Source organism: Gopherus evgoodei, chromosome 3 (assembly GCF_007399415.2).
Source record: "Gopherus evgoodei ecotype Sinaloan lineage chromosome 3, rGopEvg1_v1.p, whole genome shotgun sequence".
NCBI classification, from domain to species: Eukaryota; Metazoa; Chordata; order Testudines; family Testudinidae; genus Gopherus; species Gopherus evgoodei.
In genome coordinates this window covers 209,375,826-209,394,299 of record NC_044324.1, presented here as the reverse complement: position 1 = coordinate 209,394,299, position 18,474 = coordinate 209,375,826, and the positions used below count along the sequence as shown (strand labels likewise).

Here is an 18,474-nt window from a genome sequence, read left to right as displayed (position 1 = left end):
TGCTCAGGCTCAAACTGAAATTGCATATTCTTGGTCATTCAGATGCCAGGATACTAATGTTTGATTACAGTTCTCAGTGGAGGTTTGCAGTGGAACATTAACAAAATAAAAATAAAAACTTTTATATTACAACGCTCTTGAAAACCGACGTATTTCATATACACTGGATTTTTAAATAAACACATCTCATTGCAATAGCAATCATTAATAATTAGAAATATTGATCTCCCGGGAGCTGGCAATCTAGAAATGAGCCAGTACAGCTCAATATGTGCATTGCTATCCTGCCATTTTTGATATTGAGCATTTTGTATACGTAAAAATCCTGTGTAATTATTTCATTATTACCTGCTTCTGTCACTTTTCCCTGTATATGAAGTAAGCATGCCAACAACTGCATGTTCTAGTGTTTAAAACGTGTAAGAAAATGAATTTTAGAAAATCCATTCAATATTTGACAAGAGTGAAAACTCTGATGTTAAGTATAATTCCCAAACTGTTCTTGGTCCTGAGGGTTCTAACTATGGCATTACATGCAATTACTTGTTGTGTTTTCAAGTCCCCAGTGGCAACAATTAGTCTACCTGTTGACATACTATTTCGCCTGCTCTATTGTTAATGTAGGCAATTGATTTGCACATAGGTGTAATTACCATCACTGATGGTGTTGGAGATGAGCTTCCCTGCCAGGGTCCTGTCAATCACCACTTTCTCCAGCTGTGGCCCAGAAAGGCTTAGGGACACCAGTACACCTGAATGAAAGAGGAGCTAAATCCAAGAAGCCAGAAAATAAGACATCAGGAAACAATAATTAAGAAACCTGAATGTTCCAAAGTACATACTAACATCCCTCTCTGATACATGGCAATCTAATTTACAAAATAACAAGAAGTCTTTTTATCTTGGCCAACAAAATATATTATATGTACAGTCCTATGAAAGCTTTATCAATGAAAAAGAGAAACAGAATGAAAAAGCAAAAGAAAAATGTATTGCGACATGTGTACAATAACTATTTATGCTGATCGCTTCAAAACTATGAGCCAAAATCTCCATATGTTGCATGGATTATACTGAATTCAGACGCTGAAAATTGTGATTGAAATCCTGCCCTGTATGGATAAAGAGGCCAGTCTTATCAGCAAGTGTATTTTTAAGTACCAAAGACACATTATGTTGCATTTCTTCCCTGCTGCATTTCATTCCTCATAAAAAACATAGTTAACGCTGTAGTATGCTTTATGTAACATTTTCATGTCTATAGACATTTTAAAAACTAAAGCCAAGATTTTCCAAAGTGTTTAGTGATTTTGGATGCTTCAGTTCCTGGGTGCTCAACTTGACACACTTAAAGGGGATCTGATATTTGCACTGCACTTAGCAAATTTGGTTTTCGGGTGCTACCGCTATATAAACATTTAATAATTATAAAAAATAACATCATATCCTCAGTCATCAGATGCTCTAAAAGTTGCTCTTGAACTTTAATTTCACCTCAGTTGCACACAGACATTTAAAACATCAGCTTTGTTCCATCCCTATAATCTTTGATCATTCAGGTGCTTTTAAATGTATATAATGGTGTCCAGATACCCCAGTGATGGGCACCTAATGAATTCATACACTAATGATGTTGTCAGAAGCCTCCCAATAAAGAAGGAACTTAAAGCCTAAATACAGGCAGAAGAGTGTCTCGGACACATTTCAGAGTTAATCAAACATCCCTATTAAAGTCACCTCTGTTAAGTGGCACAGACTGTACTGCAAACTGAGTCACAGGAAACAGCAGTTCTTTCTGATGCCATAGCTTGGCATAAGGAGTGCTGCTAGGTGAGAGGGACAAGCAAAGCTTTGTTTTTGCCTAATTAAATCACAAAAAGCAGTAAGAGTTTGAATTAAATCCACCATTACAAAGTAATACAGAATAAAGAATGAAGATCTCAGCTCCACTGTCAGCTGACGCTATTGTGCCATGGTACTGCAGCATAAGCAGTAGGTAAAACCACTATTATGATAAAAAATATTTTCTGGAATATCTTCATAAAAAGGGGCTGAGCTAAGGGTAATTTGGGTCTCTTTGGCAATATATGGACTAACTGGTTGCCAAATTTTAGGTGTCTGTTTTTTTACAGTACCCTTAATGTGTGTATGTCTGTGAAAAAGCATTGAAGAAAATCAGCAAAGTGAGTTTGATCCCCAGGTGTACCACTGCATTTCTCAGTGCATCTGGGAGGAGGTTATTTAACCGGCATTTTGCCACCTTCCCTTCGCCCACGGTATTGGCATATATGGGCCCGAAGATTCAGAGGTGTTAATATGACTGTGTCACTGTCAAACATTAAACAGCTGTAATCAATTTTGGGGTCTACTATACAGAGACCTCAACAGATTAGTACCGTGGCAAACACAGCATTAAAAATCTTTTTAACCTTTTATTAAAGGAAAAGAAGACAAAACAGTTAAAGCCTTTGAAATGTAAACTGTTAAGGAAGGCTCTCATTTTAACATTTCTTGTTCCCCTTCCCTTGAGCTAGAGAGCTTTTAGAAGGAAACCCTCCCTAGCTGACAGTCTTTTAGATAGCATTAAAGACAGCAACAACTCTCCTTTTGGGGAAAAGTCAAGAAGTTAGTTGAGATAGTCTGGAGCCATTGTTTTTGCTGCTGTTCTTAAAGTCCAGTCCTGTTTTCTTGAAGACAAAACAAGACAAACACACACAAACGGGGAAAGAAAAGAACAGAACAGATTTTTAAAAATGTAGTTTTTGTCTCTGGCGCTGTCTCTCACTTGCAATCTCATTGCTGGAAAACACAGACACGGCACTCTGTCTTATTAACCACTCAGAGACCAGGCAAACATGTACCAACATTAGGCTACTTAGGGCCTTGCTTTTGGCTGTCTTTCTGGTCACAGACTAACAAAATGTTCAAAATACAGTCTTGGCCAGCTAACCCAGAGTCTTATTAGACAGTAGGCAAAAGCAGAGGACTAGGAAAGAGAAGAAATAAGATGAGGAGGAAAAGAACATCTTTCGGGACTAGGACAACGAAGGCACAATGGGTGGCAGAGTGGATCCTAGCATCCCAGAAGATAATGGGATTGGCAGCCATAATGGTGAGGCTTGCTCCTTCCTGTTCTCCCATCTTTCAGTCAGCCGGGATCCACATCCGCTAATTTCCCCTTCAAAGTCTCTTTCTGAGGACCCCCAAAAGGAATGATGAGTGAAATAGCACATCCCTCATTATATTGTCCACCAATAAGAACTAATTTCCAACAAACCAATTTTGATTCACTGATTTCCGGCCCCATACTTTATATGTTTACCAAGCGTAATCTCTGAACAGTCCTTGAATTAGATCAGTATGCCTTTTTGTGTAGACGAGTTCAGTTCATTTGTCTCCCTTTTACACCTTTCCCTATTAACATTCATTGTTATAGATTATTGTAACACGTTATAAACTTTTACCTACTTTCCCACAGTTAGGCTCAGAATAGCCCTCTGATTTTCACACTAGACCCACTTAAATGCCTGGTGCAGAAGAGTAGGGGGATGCGGAGGTGCTCCTCCCCAGTGGTAAACTAATAAAGTTACAGCCTGCTGCTTAAATTTAGCCCCATGTCTGTCTTCATTCAAATGTGTGTCCTGATCAACTCTGTAGGATCTCTTTTGCCAGCATGGATCGCTGGACCAAATTGTGGTCTGGTCCCACCTCTTATGCCACCTCTTCCAGAGAAGGAAGTAGCTGGTTATGCCAGCCCGAAACCTGCTGAGATTTCCTCTATACAGAAGGGGTTTTCAGCTGTTGCATTAAGGCAGCTTTAAGTCCTCTTTGCATTGCTGGAGAAGCACAGAGAGGACTTACCAGGGGCCAAGGATCCAGGATTGTATTTATATTCCTAATTTAAACATTTATATTTTTAGAATTCTATATTTTAAAAATGTGATGCCAGGCAAATGCTTGCTTTTCTAATAGATGTTATCATAATAACCCATGTCTACTCTATGTCACAGGTGTGAAACAAACATTGATGTATAGCATGCTGTTAGATGGAATACCAGGCAAAACTTCCTTGCAGTGAGATCTATTAAATTGTATAACAGTTTCCAAAGGAAGCAGCAGGAGCACCATTACTTTAGACTTTTTAAAATGAACTGCAAAAGCAGTAGGAAGTATACAGTTGGGAGCAAACCTGGATTGTAAGCATGGATTAGATGACCTCAGACCATCTCTAATTCATATGAACACATTATGTTGTCAGCTACAGCAGATATTTTCATTTATGAATTTTCTTTCTGAGTTTTGTATTTTTCACATTTTTAGTGAAAGGGAAGAGAATGAAAGATTTCATTTGATTGTGCTGAAGTATAGGAAGCAATAGGGACAGGAATTTGATTATCTCACCTGCCTATCTCTGTTGGTTTTCTTTCTCATCTATGCCCCTACCTTCACAAGATGGCAGTTATACACATCTTAATGAATGAGTATAAATGTTATGCACCCTGCAGCAGTGAACACAACAATATATAAACAAATGAACATATTTAACCGAAAACTCTTCACTCCATCTCTTTTCTGCTAATTTATATTAGGTTTTTAAAACTAATTGGCATGACATTTCAAATACAAACTAAACATACCTGACATGCAAAACAAATACATTAAAAGCAGAAGAACTTTTTTTTAGTAACCTCCTATCCTGACAAAGACGAATATTGTGTTAGTCTGAAAGCATATACAATATTTTAAGAGTCCCAGTCATGAAAGATGTCCTTTAAGGTTCTGTCCTAGTAAAAATGTTAGACACAGTCACACGCCAGTAGCTTTTATTACAACTTTTCAAAACTTCAATTTATCCTTATGTTGCAGTTAGACTAGATAAAATCACAATTTATTTCCAACTTGATAATGTGAGTCCAGCAAGGTCTGACTACAGTTAGTTATAACTGTCTAATGAATAAAGCTAAAGAAGGAGAGGGGAAAAATTGACCAAATTAAACAACAAGAACAAAAAGGAATACATTTACTATGAGAAATTCTCCGTAATATTCTGAATTGTGCAAACTCTAAAAAGCCAGGGATTATCTAGCAAGCAAAAATGTTAGTCTGCAACAGAAGAGCAAAACACCCCAAATCCTTCAGTTCCAAACTAGAGGGAGATTTGAATAGGGATTGTGTAAATAAATTCCCTATCACTTGTGCTCTACAACTTCCTATGCTTGGGAGTCAATCTGTCTTTTCATCCAGGAAAAGTTCCTATAACCTTAGGGCATAAGAAATTTCCCCTTCTCCAAATGGTGAGATGCTGTGGTGATCTGTATTTACCTGAGACAAGAGGGCAGTGGGATAAACCAGGGGAATCAGAGGTCTGTTGGCTGCTTCTCCCTATTTCACAGTGTAGGGATATCCACCACGTCTCTCTAGATAACAGCTGGGAAGAATGCTTTTTGGTTTGTGACCACATTCAGTCAGCAAGAAAGGAAACTTCCACCTCTCAGATGACTATATTACAATATCAAAGCTACATGATTGTTATTCTGTTGCATCTAAATTGTCTGTCTTATATACTTATGTATCTAGACCATTTGCGGATTTGTTGTAAACCACTGTGCTATGGTAACAACAACCTTTCATGGACCCCTTAGACATAGTCTGCAGAACCCCAGGGATCCCCAGACCACAGGTTGAAAAGCACTGATCTAGACATTTCTAATGTGGCCATTACCCTGCTATTAAAAGGCACCAGTGTACATTAGATACATCCATTTCTGTGCAATTCAGATACCGGACATCATCATGCTCACACACTGATTTGGAAGTCTATGTGCTTTTAAAGGCATAGTGCCAAAACCTTCCTGGCCCTCCGCTCAAAATTACGTGTGCACCATTATGTCCTCCAGTTCTCTCTCCTGCTTTCCTCCAAGCTCCATAGCTAAGTCTCAATCCCTCTCGTTGTGGTATACCAACAGACCTTCAATAGTAACCTTTCTTCAGGGAGAGCACGAATCTTTTGCACCTCCCTAAACAAAGAAGATGCAGGATGCCACCAGGCAACTCTCTCTGCCACGAGAGCATCAGGGAATCACAGAGAAGCTTCCTGTTTGCTTGTTTCTTACCTCAACCCCTGCTGCAGCCACAGAATCACTCAGAAGCTCCTTCATTCTTCCACTAGCATTACTTATGTATAGATAGATATCGGTATGTTTTTCATTAAAAAAACACACACACCCCATGCCTCCTACCTCTGCACCCATGTTTTGGTGTGTCGTGATTCAAAGGCTTTGTAGGGTAAGTGATTTTATTTTTAGAATGAATTTGAAGAAAGAAAAGATGACTGATGGTGTTTGAAGAGAAGGACTGTTTCAAGTATAGGTGGGAGCATGGAACAAGGCACAAAGGCAAGAATAAAAAGGGAATGCAAAGGGAACATTTAGATGCAAGATCTCATCTGCTCCCGCTTCTTATTCCTCATATAAAGCCATAAGTACACTGTGACATTATAACCTTAATAATGTGACAAAATTTCCACCGTAATGAAATAGGATGTCACAAAAGAGTTCTATGACTTCAGTAGAGGATAAGGAGCACGTGAAAATGAACTTTTAAGAAAAAACATTATGTAAAGATCAAAGTAGAAATACAGAATAGATCTATAACCATTTGCTTCCAGAAAGACTTTTAAAAAAAAGTTTGCCATGACGCACAAGAAGATGTTTAAATAACACAGAACAGTTTATGTTTTCATTCAAAATTAACCTGAAACTTAGAAAATGTATATATTGCTCTAAAACAGGACTTCAGATGTTTAAGATTATAGGCGAGTCGCATCACACGTGCATTTAACTTACGCGAATTCAACTATACGCGCATGGCAAAAAAAAGAAAAACAACAAGATACCTGTAAATAGTGCGGGCGATTCCACCCAATGAGCGTATGCCCCGGAGCGAGTGTGAGATGGGAGACGTGAATCCGCTGTTCCCTCAGTTGGTCTCAGTTCCCGCGTGCCTCTCATAGAGTGATTCTAGTGTTTAAAGATATGTATTTTTTGTACAACATGGCCACTACTTCATCTGGTGCTCAACGATCTGTTCCAATGCTGGAGGAAAAACTGGCTGTGTTGGACTTATTGAGACATGGTATGTAGGTCTCCAGCGTGGCACGTAAATATGGCCACAATGAATCTAGCATCCGTGCCACCATTAAGATTCAAGAGAGAGAAATTCGTCAAGGTGTGGCATCAAGTGCTCCAATAACTGCTAAGGTGACGAGCCAGGTGCGTGATAAGACTTTAGCGAAGACTGAAAAGGCACTGAACTTATGGCTGGAAGACATGAATTGAAAACGTGTGCCTATCGATGGCAACACGTTGCGAGAAAAGATTCTTACCCTCTACGCGCTGTTCAAACCTCCTGCCGAAGAGGGACAGCCTTCTGATGAGAAGGAATTCAAAGCCAGCCAAGGGTGGCTTAACAGTTTTAGGAACCGCTTCAACCTCAAAAACGTGCACGACTTCTGCACGACTACTGGTGAAGCTGCATCTGCCAATGAAGAGGCAGCAAAAGCCTACCCCGAACAATTAAAGAAAATCATAGAAGATAAGGGTTATCTTCCAGAACAAGTTTTTAATGCTGATGAGACTGGGCTCTTCTGGAAAAAAATGCGCAACTGCACTTACATTTCGAAATCAGAAAGACAAGCCCCTGGTTTTAAAGTAGCTAAAGACCGTGTGACTGTGTTGTTTTGTGGCAATACGGCTGGGCATTTAATAAAGCCAGGCTTGCTCTACAGGGCTGCAAATCCCTGTGCCCTAAAAGACAAGAACAAAAATCTCCTGCCTGTGTTCTGGAAATCACCCCGCTCCCGCCCTGACGTGCTTAAAACAGCCCTGAGAGAGGGCTGTGGCAGGGAAAGCAGCTACTAGGGGAGTAGCCCAGCTGCGGCTGCTTCCCCAGTCAGGCCTCAGCTGGCCGTATATGGGAGCCAGGAGCTCGTCTCTCTCTGCATTCAGAGAGAGAAGGGCCTGGCTGCAGGGAGGTTAACCAGGTATCTGGAGTGGAGTAGGGCTAAGGAAAGGCCAAGAGAGCTGAGGAGCTCCGGCCTAGGAAAGTCTCAGTCTGCAGGCCTGGTAAGGCCTATTAGGTACTGGGTTGCAGGGGCAGCCCACGGGTAGCCAGAGGCAGCAGGTCCAAACCCCTTTGCCTCTGATGAGTGGCTTATACTGCAGTCTGCCCCAGTGAATGAGGGCGAGATGGAGACTGAGCAGTAGCCAAGACTGAGGCGAAGCGGGGATAGTGGGTGGGGGTTCCCCTGGAAGGGGGAGACCCAGAACTATGGGGGTACTGCCAGGGCGCAGCACCGAGTTAAAGGGTCCTGGGAAGGACATGGTGGCCCAGTGGTAGTGGATTGGCTGACAGAGGGCGATCCAGAGGGCTGGTGAGCTAATTCCCAAGGACAACCAGCAGGAGGTGCTGCAGGGTGAGTACATTTGCTTACAGAAGGACTTTCTATGAGCTTGTATTGTCCAGATGAGAGCTGAGCAGTACAAAAAGTACATTTCTGGGGAAAAGTCTGGGACTAGGGTCTGGGACTGCTGGGGTCACCCAGCAGTATAATTCAGGCTGGTAAAAGCCTGTGCATGACTGGCAGGCTGCAAGTACACACAAACATAGCTGAGAGTGACTTGCATGCCGGAAGCTGTTTGTGACCAGTCCAGGAGTGGACCCGTATCATCCTTGACACACTCGTTAATATTTGCCCAAATGCCCTTCTGCAATCCACAGGTGAATGTTGTGGAACACAGCTTGCTAAAAGGGAATTTAGGCCCCAATGCAACAAAGTACTTAAGCTCATGTTTAACTTTAAGCATGTATTTAAATCCCTCTCTATTCAGCAAGTCACTTAAGAACATGCTTAAGTTCCACTGAAGTCAAGTCGCAAAGTCCAACCAAGACCAGGGAATATGCAAAGAGAGGCACGGAACTACAAAGCAATTCTTGTTCAAGCAGGATCAGTGTTTTCACCCACCTCTTAATTTCAGGTTGCTTTCCCCCTCCACCCCATTGTAATTATTCTGTCACTTTCCTCAGTACAGCTGAGCTTACTGTTGTTACATGTTAATATTTCACAACAATCAATGCATTTGTGATTTTAGCCCTGGATCTCTACCAACATGTTATGAACTAACTCCTATGATTAAAAGCAAATAATTTAATATGATGGACAGTGTTCCTATTACTAGCTGGCAAAAAGTACTAACTTCTTATATGTTTTATTCACATAGTGTCTTGATCCTGACATCAGATATCCTGGCATGTGTCACCGTATATCTTGCTAAATCAGCTTACTTGCGTGCACATGCACAGAAGCTAATTGCACAAGCCATGTCAGCACATATTGCTGTGTATCTCAGCTCACAATTAAGCTCTAAATGTGAAAATGACAGTAACATAAAAAGTATTTATGTACGTACGCAAACTGCAACTGAAATAAAATAAAAGTAATTAAATACAAATGCGAAATTCTTATTATTAGCTGCTAATGTTCACTTCTGCTACCTTGCATTCATACAATGAAATATGTAAATACTGGCATGTGTTAATCCTACACTGAATCGTGCATGTAAATATCAAGAAGTTAGGAACTAGGTTATTCAGCTAGCTCTCATTAGTTTTGCAAATATACACTGTACACCAGAACTGAAAACATGGTCTCACTTTACAGTACTCAATTCACCTTTTTGTAGCAAAAGACTTTGAAGCATTCCAGAGTGTTAAGGAATGATACCATGGATGAAAAGTAGCTGTGGTTTCTTCATAGCAAATTCTAATTAAAATATTAGTGAAATTAATTAACTACATCAAATTGTTATTCCTGACCAGAACAGGAAGGAAGGAACAATTTATTTATAAAAAATACAGTGACATTTTTACGGGAAAGATCTCTTGCCTTTCTTTTCTGTCAAAGCATCTTTTATGGTCTATTTATTTTCTTCTTTTGACAACAGAACAGAAGATTACGGGATTGTTTCAGCAGCTCATCGTTGGTCATCAAACTTTGGGTTTAGAACTACAGTACTAACATGGATGCTACTGGAACTAGTCAGTACAGACCTAAAGAATAGAGCTCAGTCCTTTAGGGCTCTACTAAGCTCTCTGAAATGGAATACTACAATCCTTTAAAAAAATCACAATACCGTCTATGTATGTTTGCATGAACTAGCACATTTTCTGTTTCTATATGATATAAAAAATATTCAAGTGTATATACAGGGTTGCAAGAATAAAGAACATAGTCAACAGATTTTTTTGGCAATGGAAAGCACGTAAATATAAAACTTCTAGTGCCATGTTTGTCAACGGCACTAGGGAGGGGTGGAGCAAGAGGCTTCCAGGGGCCATGCCCCCTACTTTTTAACAAGGGTGCAGTTTGGGGGGGCAGGGAGTGGCACTAGCCCCTCCCAACTGCATGCTTCAAGCAGGCACGGAGCAGGGCCAGTAGGGGCTGCACTTTGTGGAGGGGGAGCTGATACTGGTGATCAGCTCCCCCGCTGCAAAGCAGAGGCCCTGACAGTACTGCTTTGTGCCTGCCCAAGGCTTGCCATTTGCGGGGCAGCACCAAACCCGTCCCCAAACTACGCCCATGTTAAAAAGTGGGGATGGGCATGGCTCCCTGGTCCCCGCCGTTTCCGGCGCTGAAGGCTCTCCCCACTTCTACAAAGGTCCGGTGCCCTTGATGTGTGTCATATAGGAAAAAGTGATGAGAGCAGACTTTAGACACAAAATTAAACTTTAAAAAAATACAGAACTGGAGCAATATTAAGGTTTAGTGGTAGTTCTAAGTCAGAGGGGACAAACTACAGCCCACGGGCCACATACAGCCAGTGGGACCATCCTGCCTGGCCCCTGAGTTCCTGGCCCAGAAGGCTCGCCCCCAGCCCTTCCCCCACTGTTCCCCCTTGCCCACAGCCTCAGCTCACTTGCGCCACTGCTGGTGCAATGGTCTGGGCAGCGGGGCTGTGAGCTCCTGGGGCAGCACAGCTGCAGAGCTTGGCCTGACCCGGTGCTCTGTGCTGTGCAGTGGCAACAGCGTGGCCTGGCTCCAGCCAGGCGGCGCGGCTGTAGCACCGCCAACCACCAGTGCTCCAGGCAGCATAGTAAGGGGGCAGGGAGCAGAGGGGGTTGGATAGAGGGCAGGGGAGTTCAGGGTGGTGGGCAGGGGGTAGGGCTGTGGATAGTGGTTGGGGGAGGAACAGGGGGTTGAATGGGGGCAGGGATCCTGGGGGGGGGCAGTCAGAAAGGAGACGGGTTGGATGAGGCCATCATCCCGGGGAGGCCATCAGGAATTAGAGGAGGGGTTGGATGGGGCGGCAGAGGTCCAGGGGTGGTCAGGGGACAGGGAGCAGGAGTGCGTGGATGGGGCAGGGGTCCCAGAGGAGCCGTCAGGGAATGGGGCGGGGGTTAGATAGGGCAGGAGTCTGGGGTGTGTGCGCAGATAGGAGGTGGGGGCTGGGCCACGACCCCTCCCCTAACTGGCCCTCCATACAGTTTACGAAAACCAATGCGGCCCTCAGGCCAAAAAGTTTGCCCACCTCTGTTCTAGGTAATGGCATGCAAAAGAGATGGATTCAATTTAGAGTCTTGAAGTGAGATTTTCAGAAGTGTGTGCATGCAAATGACTTGCATGCATAATTACTCTCTGCATGTAACTGCAGTACTGTGCATGCAGTCTGTCATTTGCACACACAATTAACATGATTGCACATTTAATTTTAGGAGTTGTACGTGCGCATTTCTCTGAAAATATATTGCCCTCAATTTATTGCTCCCTGGGCTACCTGAAGGCTCTGGGGAGGCAGCACACTGAGGGACTACGGCTTTTCACATACCAGTAGGCACAACAGTTTATGGACAGTAGACCTGTGCCTACTTCTCACAAAATCTGATACACATCAGTCCGTCATGTGATTGTCCTATTAAACTTGTACTGCCTTACGTTGTTTTCCACCCCTTCTACCTTGCCAAAGGAGCAAACGCCACAGAGAGAGGCTATGACAGTGGCACATTGTTATTACAAGGAAAAGTGTAGCCTCATTCTGGTTCAGTCAGAAATACGAAGGATTCACACACAATGGGAAATTTAGAAAAAAGTATGGCTATTGATTTTTTTGTAATATTTTAAGTTGTTATATTTTTATTGGTGACATCTGTCAGTAGTTTATGATAAAAGGGCTAGAAGGTTGAGGAGAATGGCATTAGGATAGCAAATCTTTGAACTCCCAGTCACCCATTCAGATCAAGCCCAGATCAGCAATCAACTACAGTATTAACATCTAAGTGGTGGAGTAATTTACTTTTCACTATCCATGATGTTTGTTTGCTTATTGCTTACCACAATAATGGCAAGTTAATGCAAAACATATTCTTCTCTATTATAGGCAAAGGTTATTTTCCCCAGAGTAGTCTATAAAGGGAATAGTGACATGACATAACTCAGACCATTTAAGTGAAACAGTTAATTATACACCCACCTGAAGTCTATAAATAAACCTCTAACCTTCTTTTTCACTTTGCAAAGTGATGTTTCCAAAAAACATTAGCAAATTGTTGCTTCAAATATTTTTAGAATTTACTCCTTCCAACCAAACAGAAGAACATGAAGGATTTTTTTAAAAAATTCATTTAATTTTTTTAAATTCATTGGTTCAAAAATACGGTATTTTACTGTCACAGACCACAATGCTTAGCACATCTTCTACTGGGCAATTCACGAAGGGAGGAATCTAGTCATTTTCACAAGATGCTTTCACAAGATAAGTAGCAATATAGTGCAGATACTGTATGATATAAAGAAGAATTGAAAGTAGGCATTTTGTGAATTGTTCTACTTGAAAAGAACTCTCCCAAATTATTTGTTTTCCTCCGCTTTATTTTCATTTATTGAAGAACTACAGTTTATTATGAGGACGATGGAAAGCAAGATAATACAATTTTTTGACTGAATATTCTCTGGATTTTCTAAATCACTATGAGGAAGTTTGAGCTGCGATCATCTCAAATGCAAAATGGGCTAAGAACTGAAGAAAGCAAATGGAAATTGATTAAGATAGAGAAGTAACTATTATTAATACCTTTGTTTTCACCTCCAGCTAATTTTCAAGCAAAATAGCTCAAGAAAACTTACAGGAATAGGCCAGATATCTATCTACCTCCTTATATGACCCCACTGAGGTAGTGCCAAAGCACATATTTAAAGGTAGAAATAGCAATCTCTCTCTCTCTCTCAATTCCCCCCCTACCTTGTATGAGAAATAACTCGATAAATATATGTTGTTTCTTTTTTATATATTATGTTTTGTGTACACACACATATGCATGTGAAGAATTTCCTCTGAGAAACCTAAGTTGGAGAAATGAGTTTTACATACGATAGTTGGTGGATCTAGGATGTTGTGCTTTAAGGGAGAAGTGACATAATTCTGGCTGGACGAAGTCCCCTGGCAAGAGGCTCCAAAATTCAAGAAATCAGTTCTTAAAGATAAGTATTCCATTTTAGTGAGGAGTGGGAGTTTAGAAAGATGGGGATGTAACAGGAAGGAAAAAGATATGGGGAGACTGGGTAGAAAGACACAAGTGAGGATACATAGCATAGGGGTAACAAAAAAGACAGACAACCATTTTTTTGGGAGTGACATGTAAAGCTGATCCCGACTCAGCTTCTCTGATTCACACACTTCTTCCCTTCCCCCTACATCTCCCAAAATTTGGGGCCTTGAATAACTGAATAGTTGATACTTAAAATTAGCTTTAGAAGATCAGCATTCACTGACAAATTGTTCTTGTTAAAAACAATTATGGAAATTTCTTTAACATACATGGAACTTGGATACTTTAAATATATTTAACAAACAGGACCATACACATTTGGAACTATTTACATTTAAGTTACATTGAAAAACATAAACATTTTGCAAAAGCAAAGAACAAAATTTGTTTTTTAGAACTACATTAGTAACATTTTAAAAAATTTCAACTTCAATGCTGAAGAAGTTTTAAACATAATGTACCTTTCTCACAAATATCGAAGATATAGGGCTATGCAGAAACGTTTAAAGTGATAAAATACTAACCACATCTTCAGAGCAAGCTGTTGATTAGGAAGCTGGATCACACATTCCAATATGCCATATTGTTCCCATTTACCCTGCTGCCCTGTGCTAATGAGGATGTGAACAGATGTTTCCTTTTTACAGTATATGGATATTTATATACATATCAAGGACAGATACATGTGCATAGCTTGCCATAGTGCCCTGTGCTCTGGGATTTGACATGCGATCTGTTTATCTAGATTCTCGCACAACCCTCATCACTATGGTATCCAAGTTCAAAATAAATGCTTTGATACATATGTGTAAATGTTTGCCATGTAAAATATATAATATAAAAATATTTTCCAGGCCTCTTTATACATTTTATTGGCTCTTTTGACTGTGTGAGTCTGATCCTGTAAGGTGTTTACAGTGGTGCTGGAACTAGGGGTGCTGCAGCATCCCGTGGCTTGAAGTAGTAATAACAAACAGCAAATACATGGGTTCTGTCATCAGCACCTCCACTATAAAAATTATTCCAGCACCCCTGAGCTTTTAGTGCCTTCAAATCCCATTACTTTTGTGGAAGCTGCAGGCACTCGGTACCTCAAAAGATCAAGCCCTTGCTGAGTAATTCTTGGTAGTAAAATGACCATAGAGTTTGATTTTATCCTGTCTGTTTCTGCTTATAAACAAAATCTAAATAATGAAATCCCCCCTCTACAGAAACTCACTGGTGTTTTAGACCAGTTAACATGATAACATTTCAGCATCAATCACTGAACAGTCGTTCAGCTCCACTGACTGAACATTTCAAGAGCATGTCAAAACATTTTACCTGACAGACATATTTATTCTTCCATTTGCTCAGCACACACTGACTGTTTTGCATCAGCTCCTGAAGAACAACAGAAAACAAAAAGAGTCGAGTTGGCTGTACACATTGTCACTAGTGGTTAAGGTGCTTCTGATTTTCAAGCATGAGAGATCAGCATGCCACACAAACAAAGATGCAACTGTTTTGGACCAGCCCACTGGACAAAAGCACATTTATCATCACCAGGAAGGCTGATCCTTTATGAAAATTAAAGCTGTTGAAAGAGGTTTGAAAACCGGATTATTTGTTGCCATACTTGAAAGTTTCTGAAAGGTACCTCCAGCTCCTTGAGAGCATCGCGCAGTTTTTCTGGGCGTTTGTTTTTAAGTATCCAAGGATAATCTCGAGCTGGCAAATAAAAAAAAATATTTATATATGTATATATACACATATATAAACAGTAAAAACTATGTTTTAAGTTGGATTTTTCTTTCTTTTGGTGTGGGGAAACAAAATAATAAGATTTATAGGAATGATCTTAAACATAACTTGCCTATAATTGGGGGGAAGTGGGTATGGTTTCTATTGTCAAACGATATCCTTTTGAAAGGCTCTGTCATAGGAACAGTTAACATGAAATATCCTCACCTACCATGATTTCACCATGGGAAGCATGGATAAAGCTCTCAGGGCAAAATATCCTTCCCCAGCTGCTAAGTATTTGCCATGGGAAAGTCTCCCAAGCAGAGTATTGCTAGCTCACAGAGATGCAAGTTATCAACTCCCTCCTGACTCACCTTAGATATTATTATGTTGAATTAACATTAAGGGCAAAAATTCCAAAAGCAAGCACTAACTTGTGCCCACAAAATATGCATGCATGGATGTCAACTGGTAACTGTGCCTTGCACTACTACTACTATATGAGCCATTTAGGCATTTATTATTGAAAATTTGGTTCTAAGTGTCTGCCAAGGCAAGCTAACAAAAAAAAAGATGGGGGGGGGGAGGTTAGACAGGAAGTTCAGGATCAGGGTATATGACTGCTTAGCTCGCTTAAATAGGAATCATGGATACTTATAATTATCTAACAATCTTACTAACTTTATTTAGATGCTTAACTTTCAGCAAACAATTTTGAAACATCTGGCCAAAGATATTGACCCTGCAGTAATTAGGAAGGCAAAGCTCCCTTTGGAGTTAATGGCAATAGCTGTGTCATAGCTGAAAGATCAGGTTTTAATAACGTACTAAATGTCATTATTTAAAAAGTGAGCATTTTTTTCCCCAAGAGTACATAACAAAAAAGCCTGTGAAACTGGAAACTTCCCCCTCCCCCCTTTATTTATCAGTCTAAACTATTTAAAGGAGATTTGGTGAAAAGTTTCGAGCTGTGAGCTGTCAGAGTTTGTATGTCAATTTTCATGCCAAATGAATTAACAGTCAAGTTTAAACCTCTCCACAAAACCAATTTATAACAAAAATGTTATAAAGTCCTTCAGTCTCGCACTGTGTATATCATTCAAAACAAAACAGAAAGCATATAACATACAGCTTCCCTTGTATTGGACCAAGCCAGTGTCAATGGGACTGTTATGAAAATTCTAATTAGGCATGTAAGATCACTTTTTCAATAAGCCTCTGTGTAAATTAAGAATGCTTATCTATATATACAGAATGGGAACTTGCTCATACAAATACCAAATTATATATCCAAATCACCATTTGAGTACAAAATTAGCCAGTGCAGCCTTGTCAAAAATATGGCCCATACAAGTGTCATGTGAAATTCGGGGCTTTGGGGCAGCCCTGATCTCAGCACAGAGCCCGGGTATTTGGGCTGCGCATTGAGAAGTCCAATGAAGCCTGATAGGGGAGGAATCTTCCCATCATGCCACAGAGCAGTAGTGGAGCCAGTTCATGGGAATAATTGCAGCAACACAGCTACAATAACTTATGCTCCCATTGCATGTCACATATACGAGAGGAGCTGGCTGGTGGAGCTGTGTAGTCGGTATCTGCTGGTTCTGCTCTGCCCACAACAGACGGACCCATCATATAGGGAACCCACGCAGAACAATACTTGACAGCATACAAGGGATGTAAATCCTCCATATGGCTCCTTAAATTTTGCCCCGCTTTATAGCAGAACTTCACTAGTTGTCCTGGACAAAGGGCCTTCCGAGCATACTGGGGACTGAGTCCCAGGGGGATTTGTCCTTGTGGGCCAAATTCTGCCACCAAACACACCAATCCCACTAATATTAATGAGAATTTTGCATATCTATTTGAAGGAAGAATTTGGTCCTAATACTAATTCAGTTATGATCAGATACAATGTTAAGGGAACTCTTACAGTATAAATTTTATTTTGCAAAATTCCATAAAAATCAATTAGATTTTTCATAGCTGTAATACAATACAGATTGAACACTACAATGTGGTATGAGAAGGAGTAACTATTCAGTAGTTATAAAACTTGAGATGGCAAGTTATTATGCAAATGATTAACCTCTAGCAGTACTGTGATAGTAACATGATAGTATCATTAAAACTTCTTTTAACCAGCCAGTAGGAACATATAATCCAATGTAAATTTTCCCAGAAAAAACCTCACCAAACAAATTAGGAATACATCTGATTATTAGTGTCATGTTTCTTTTACTCCTCTTGGAAAATTTTAGTTTTGTACCAATTAATATTTAAATTCTTTCAATTATTTAAGATATTTATTGATAATCTGCAGACTAAATTTGAGAAGGAGAGTCCTGGATTATGTCTATTTCTGTTTTTACTTGGCAAGAGAAATGAGAAACACTTGTGACTACCATGCTCAATGATATAGAAAAGATATATTGCAATTACATAAGGAAGGTTTAGTTACATCTTGTGAATTATTTTGTGCTCTTTAGGTCTATGATATTCAGTCTCCTACTATATAGTATGTGGAGAAAATTGAGTTTGAAGAAGAGAGATTATTTTAGTGTTTTGTCAGGGGCAACAGCAATTAAAAAAAAGTAACACAATCTTATCACAACAAATAACCTAGAAAATGTCCTTACATTCCACAAGCTGTTGTTTCTCTTCTAAGTAACCATGGTTCATTTGTGATACTAAAACAAAAAGGGGGGGGGGAATGAAAAGATGAATGTTAACCCTCACAGCTGCTGTCAGCAAATATTAACACATTAAAGAGAAGATTCAGACATTTTAATAAAACACAGAAATTTACACAAAATTAAGATAGCGCTGATTTTTTCACCTCGCAGTCAGATATCTTAAATTCGCAGTGAAAGAAAGGCTTATGCAGCCCAACAGGTGGGCCAATATTACTGAGCCTCCAATCTCATCAGATAGTGAAGTGAGCTGCAACTGAATCCAGGAGAGAAGCTGAGTCAGTCTGTCATCAGAACCATGGAGACAGCACATTAGCCACCAAGCTAAGTGCATGGGATGCCCACACAAGCCTCCACTTTATCCTGGCCTGAAACAGGAAGTAACTGTAGCAGAAAAGACCTTTTGGGCCATCATGAAACTTCTAGGATTAACAGGATTAATCAGATAAAGAAAATT

The 18,474-nt window shown here is 40.3% G+C and overlaps 1 protein-coding gene across 7 annotated transcripts in view; it reads right to left on the bottom strand.

The window, feature by feature from the left end:
- The window catches only part of WDPCP (WD repeat containing planar cell polarity effector), a 230,839-nt gene that overhangs the window by 136,834 nt on the left and 75,531 nt on the right, over positions 1 to 18,474 (bottom strand). For all 7 annotated transcript variants that reach the window (XM_030557924.1, XM_030557925.1, XM_030557923.1 and 4 more), the window contains 4 exons: positions 17,964 to 18,014; positions 15,239 to 15,309; positions 14,923 to 14,982; positions 654 to 768 (listed from right to left, as the gene is read on the bottom strand). In XM_030557924.1, the coding sequence (XP_030413784.1) occupies positions 654 to 768; positions 14,923 to 14,982; positions 15,239 to 15,309; positions 17,964 to 18,014 (297 nt within the window). The remainder of the gene's footprint in view (positions 1 to 653; positions 769 to 14,922; positions 14,983 to 15,238; positions 15,310 to 17,963; positions 18,015 to 18,474) is intronic.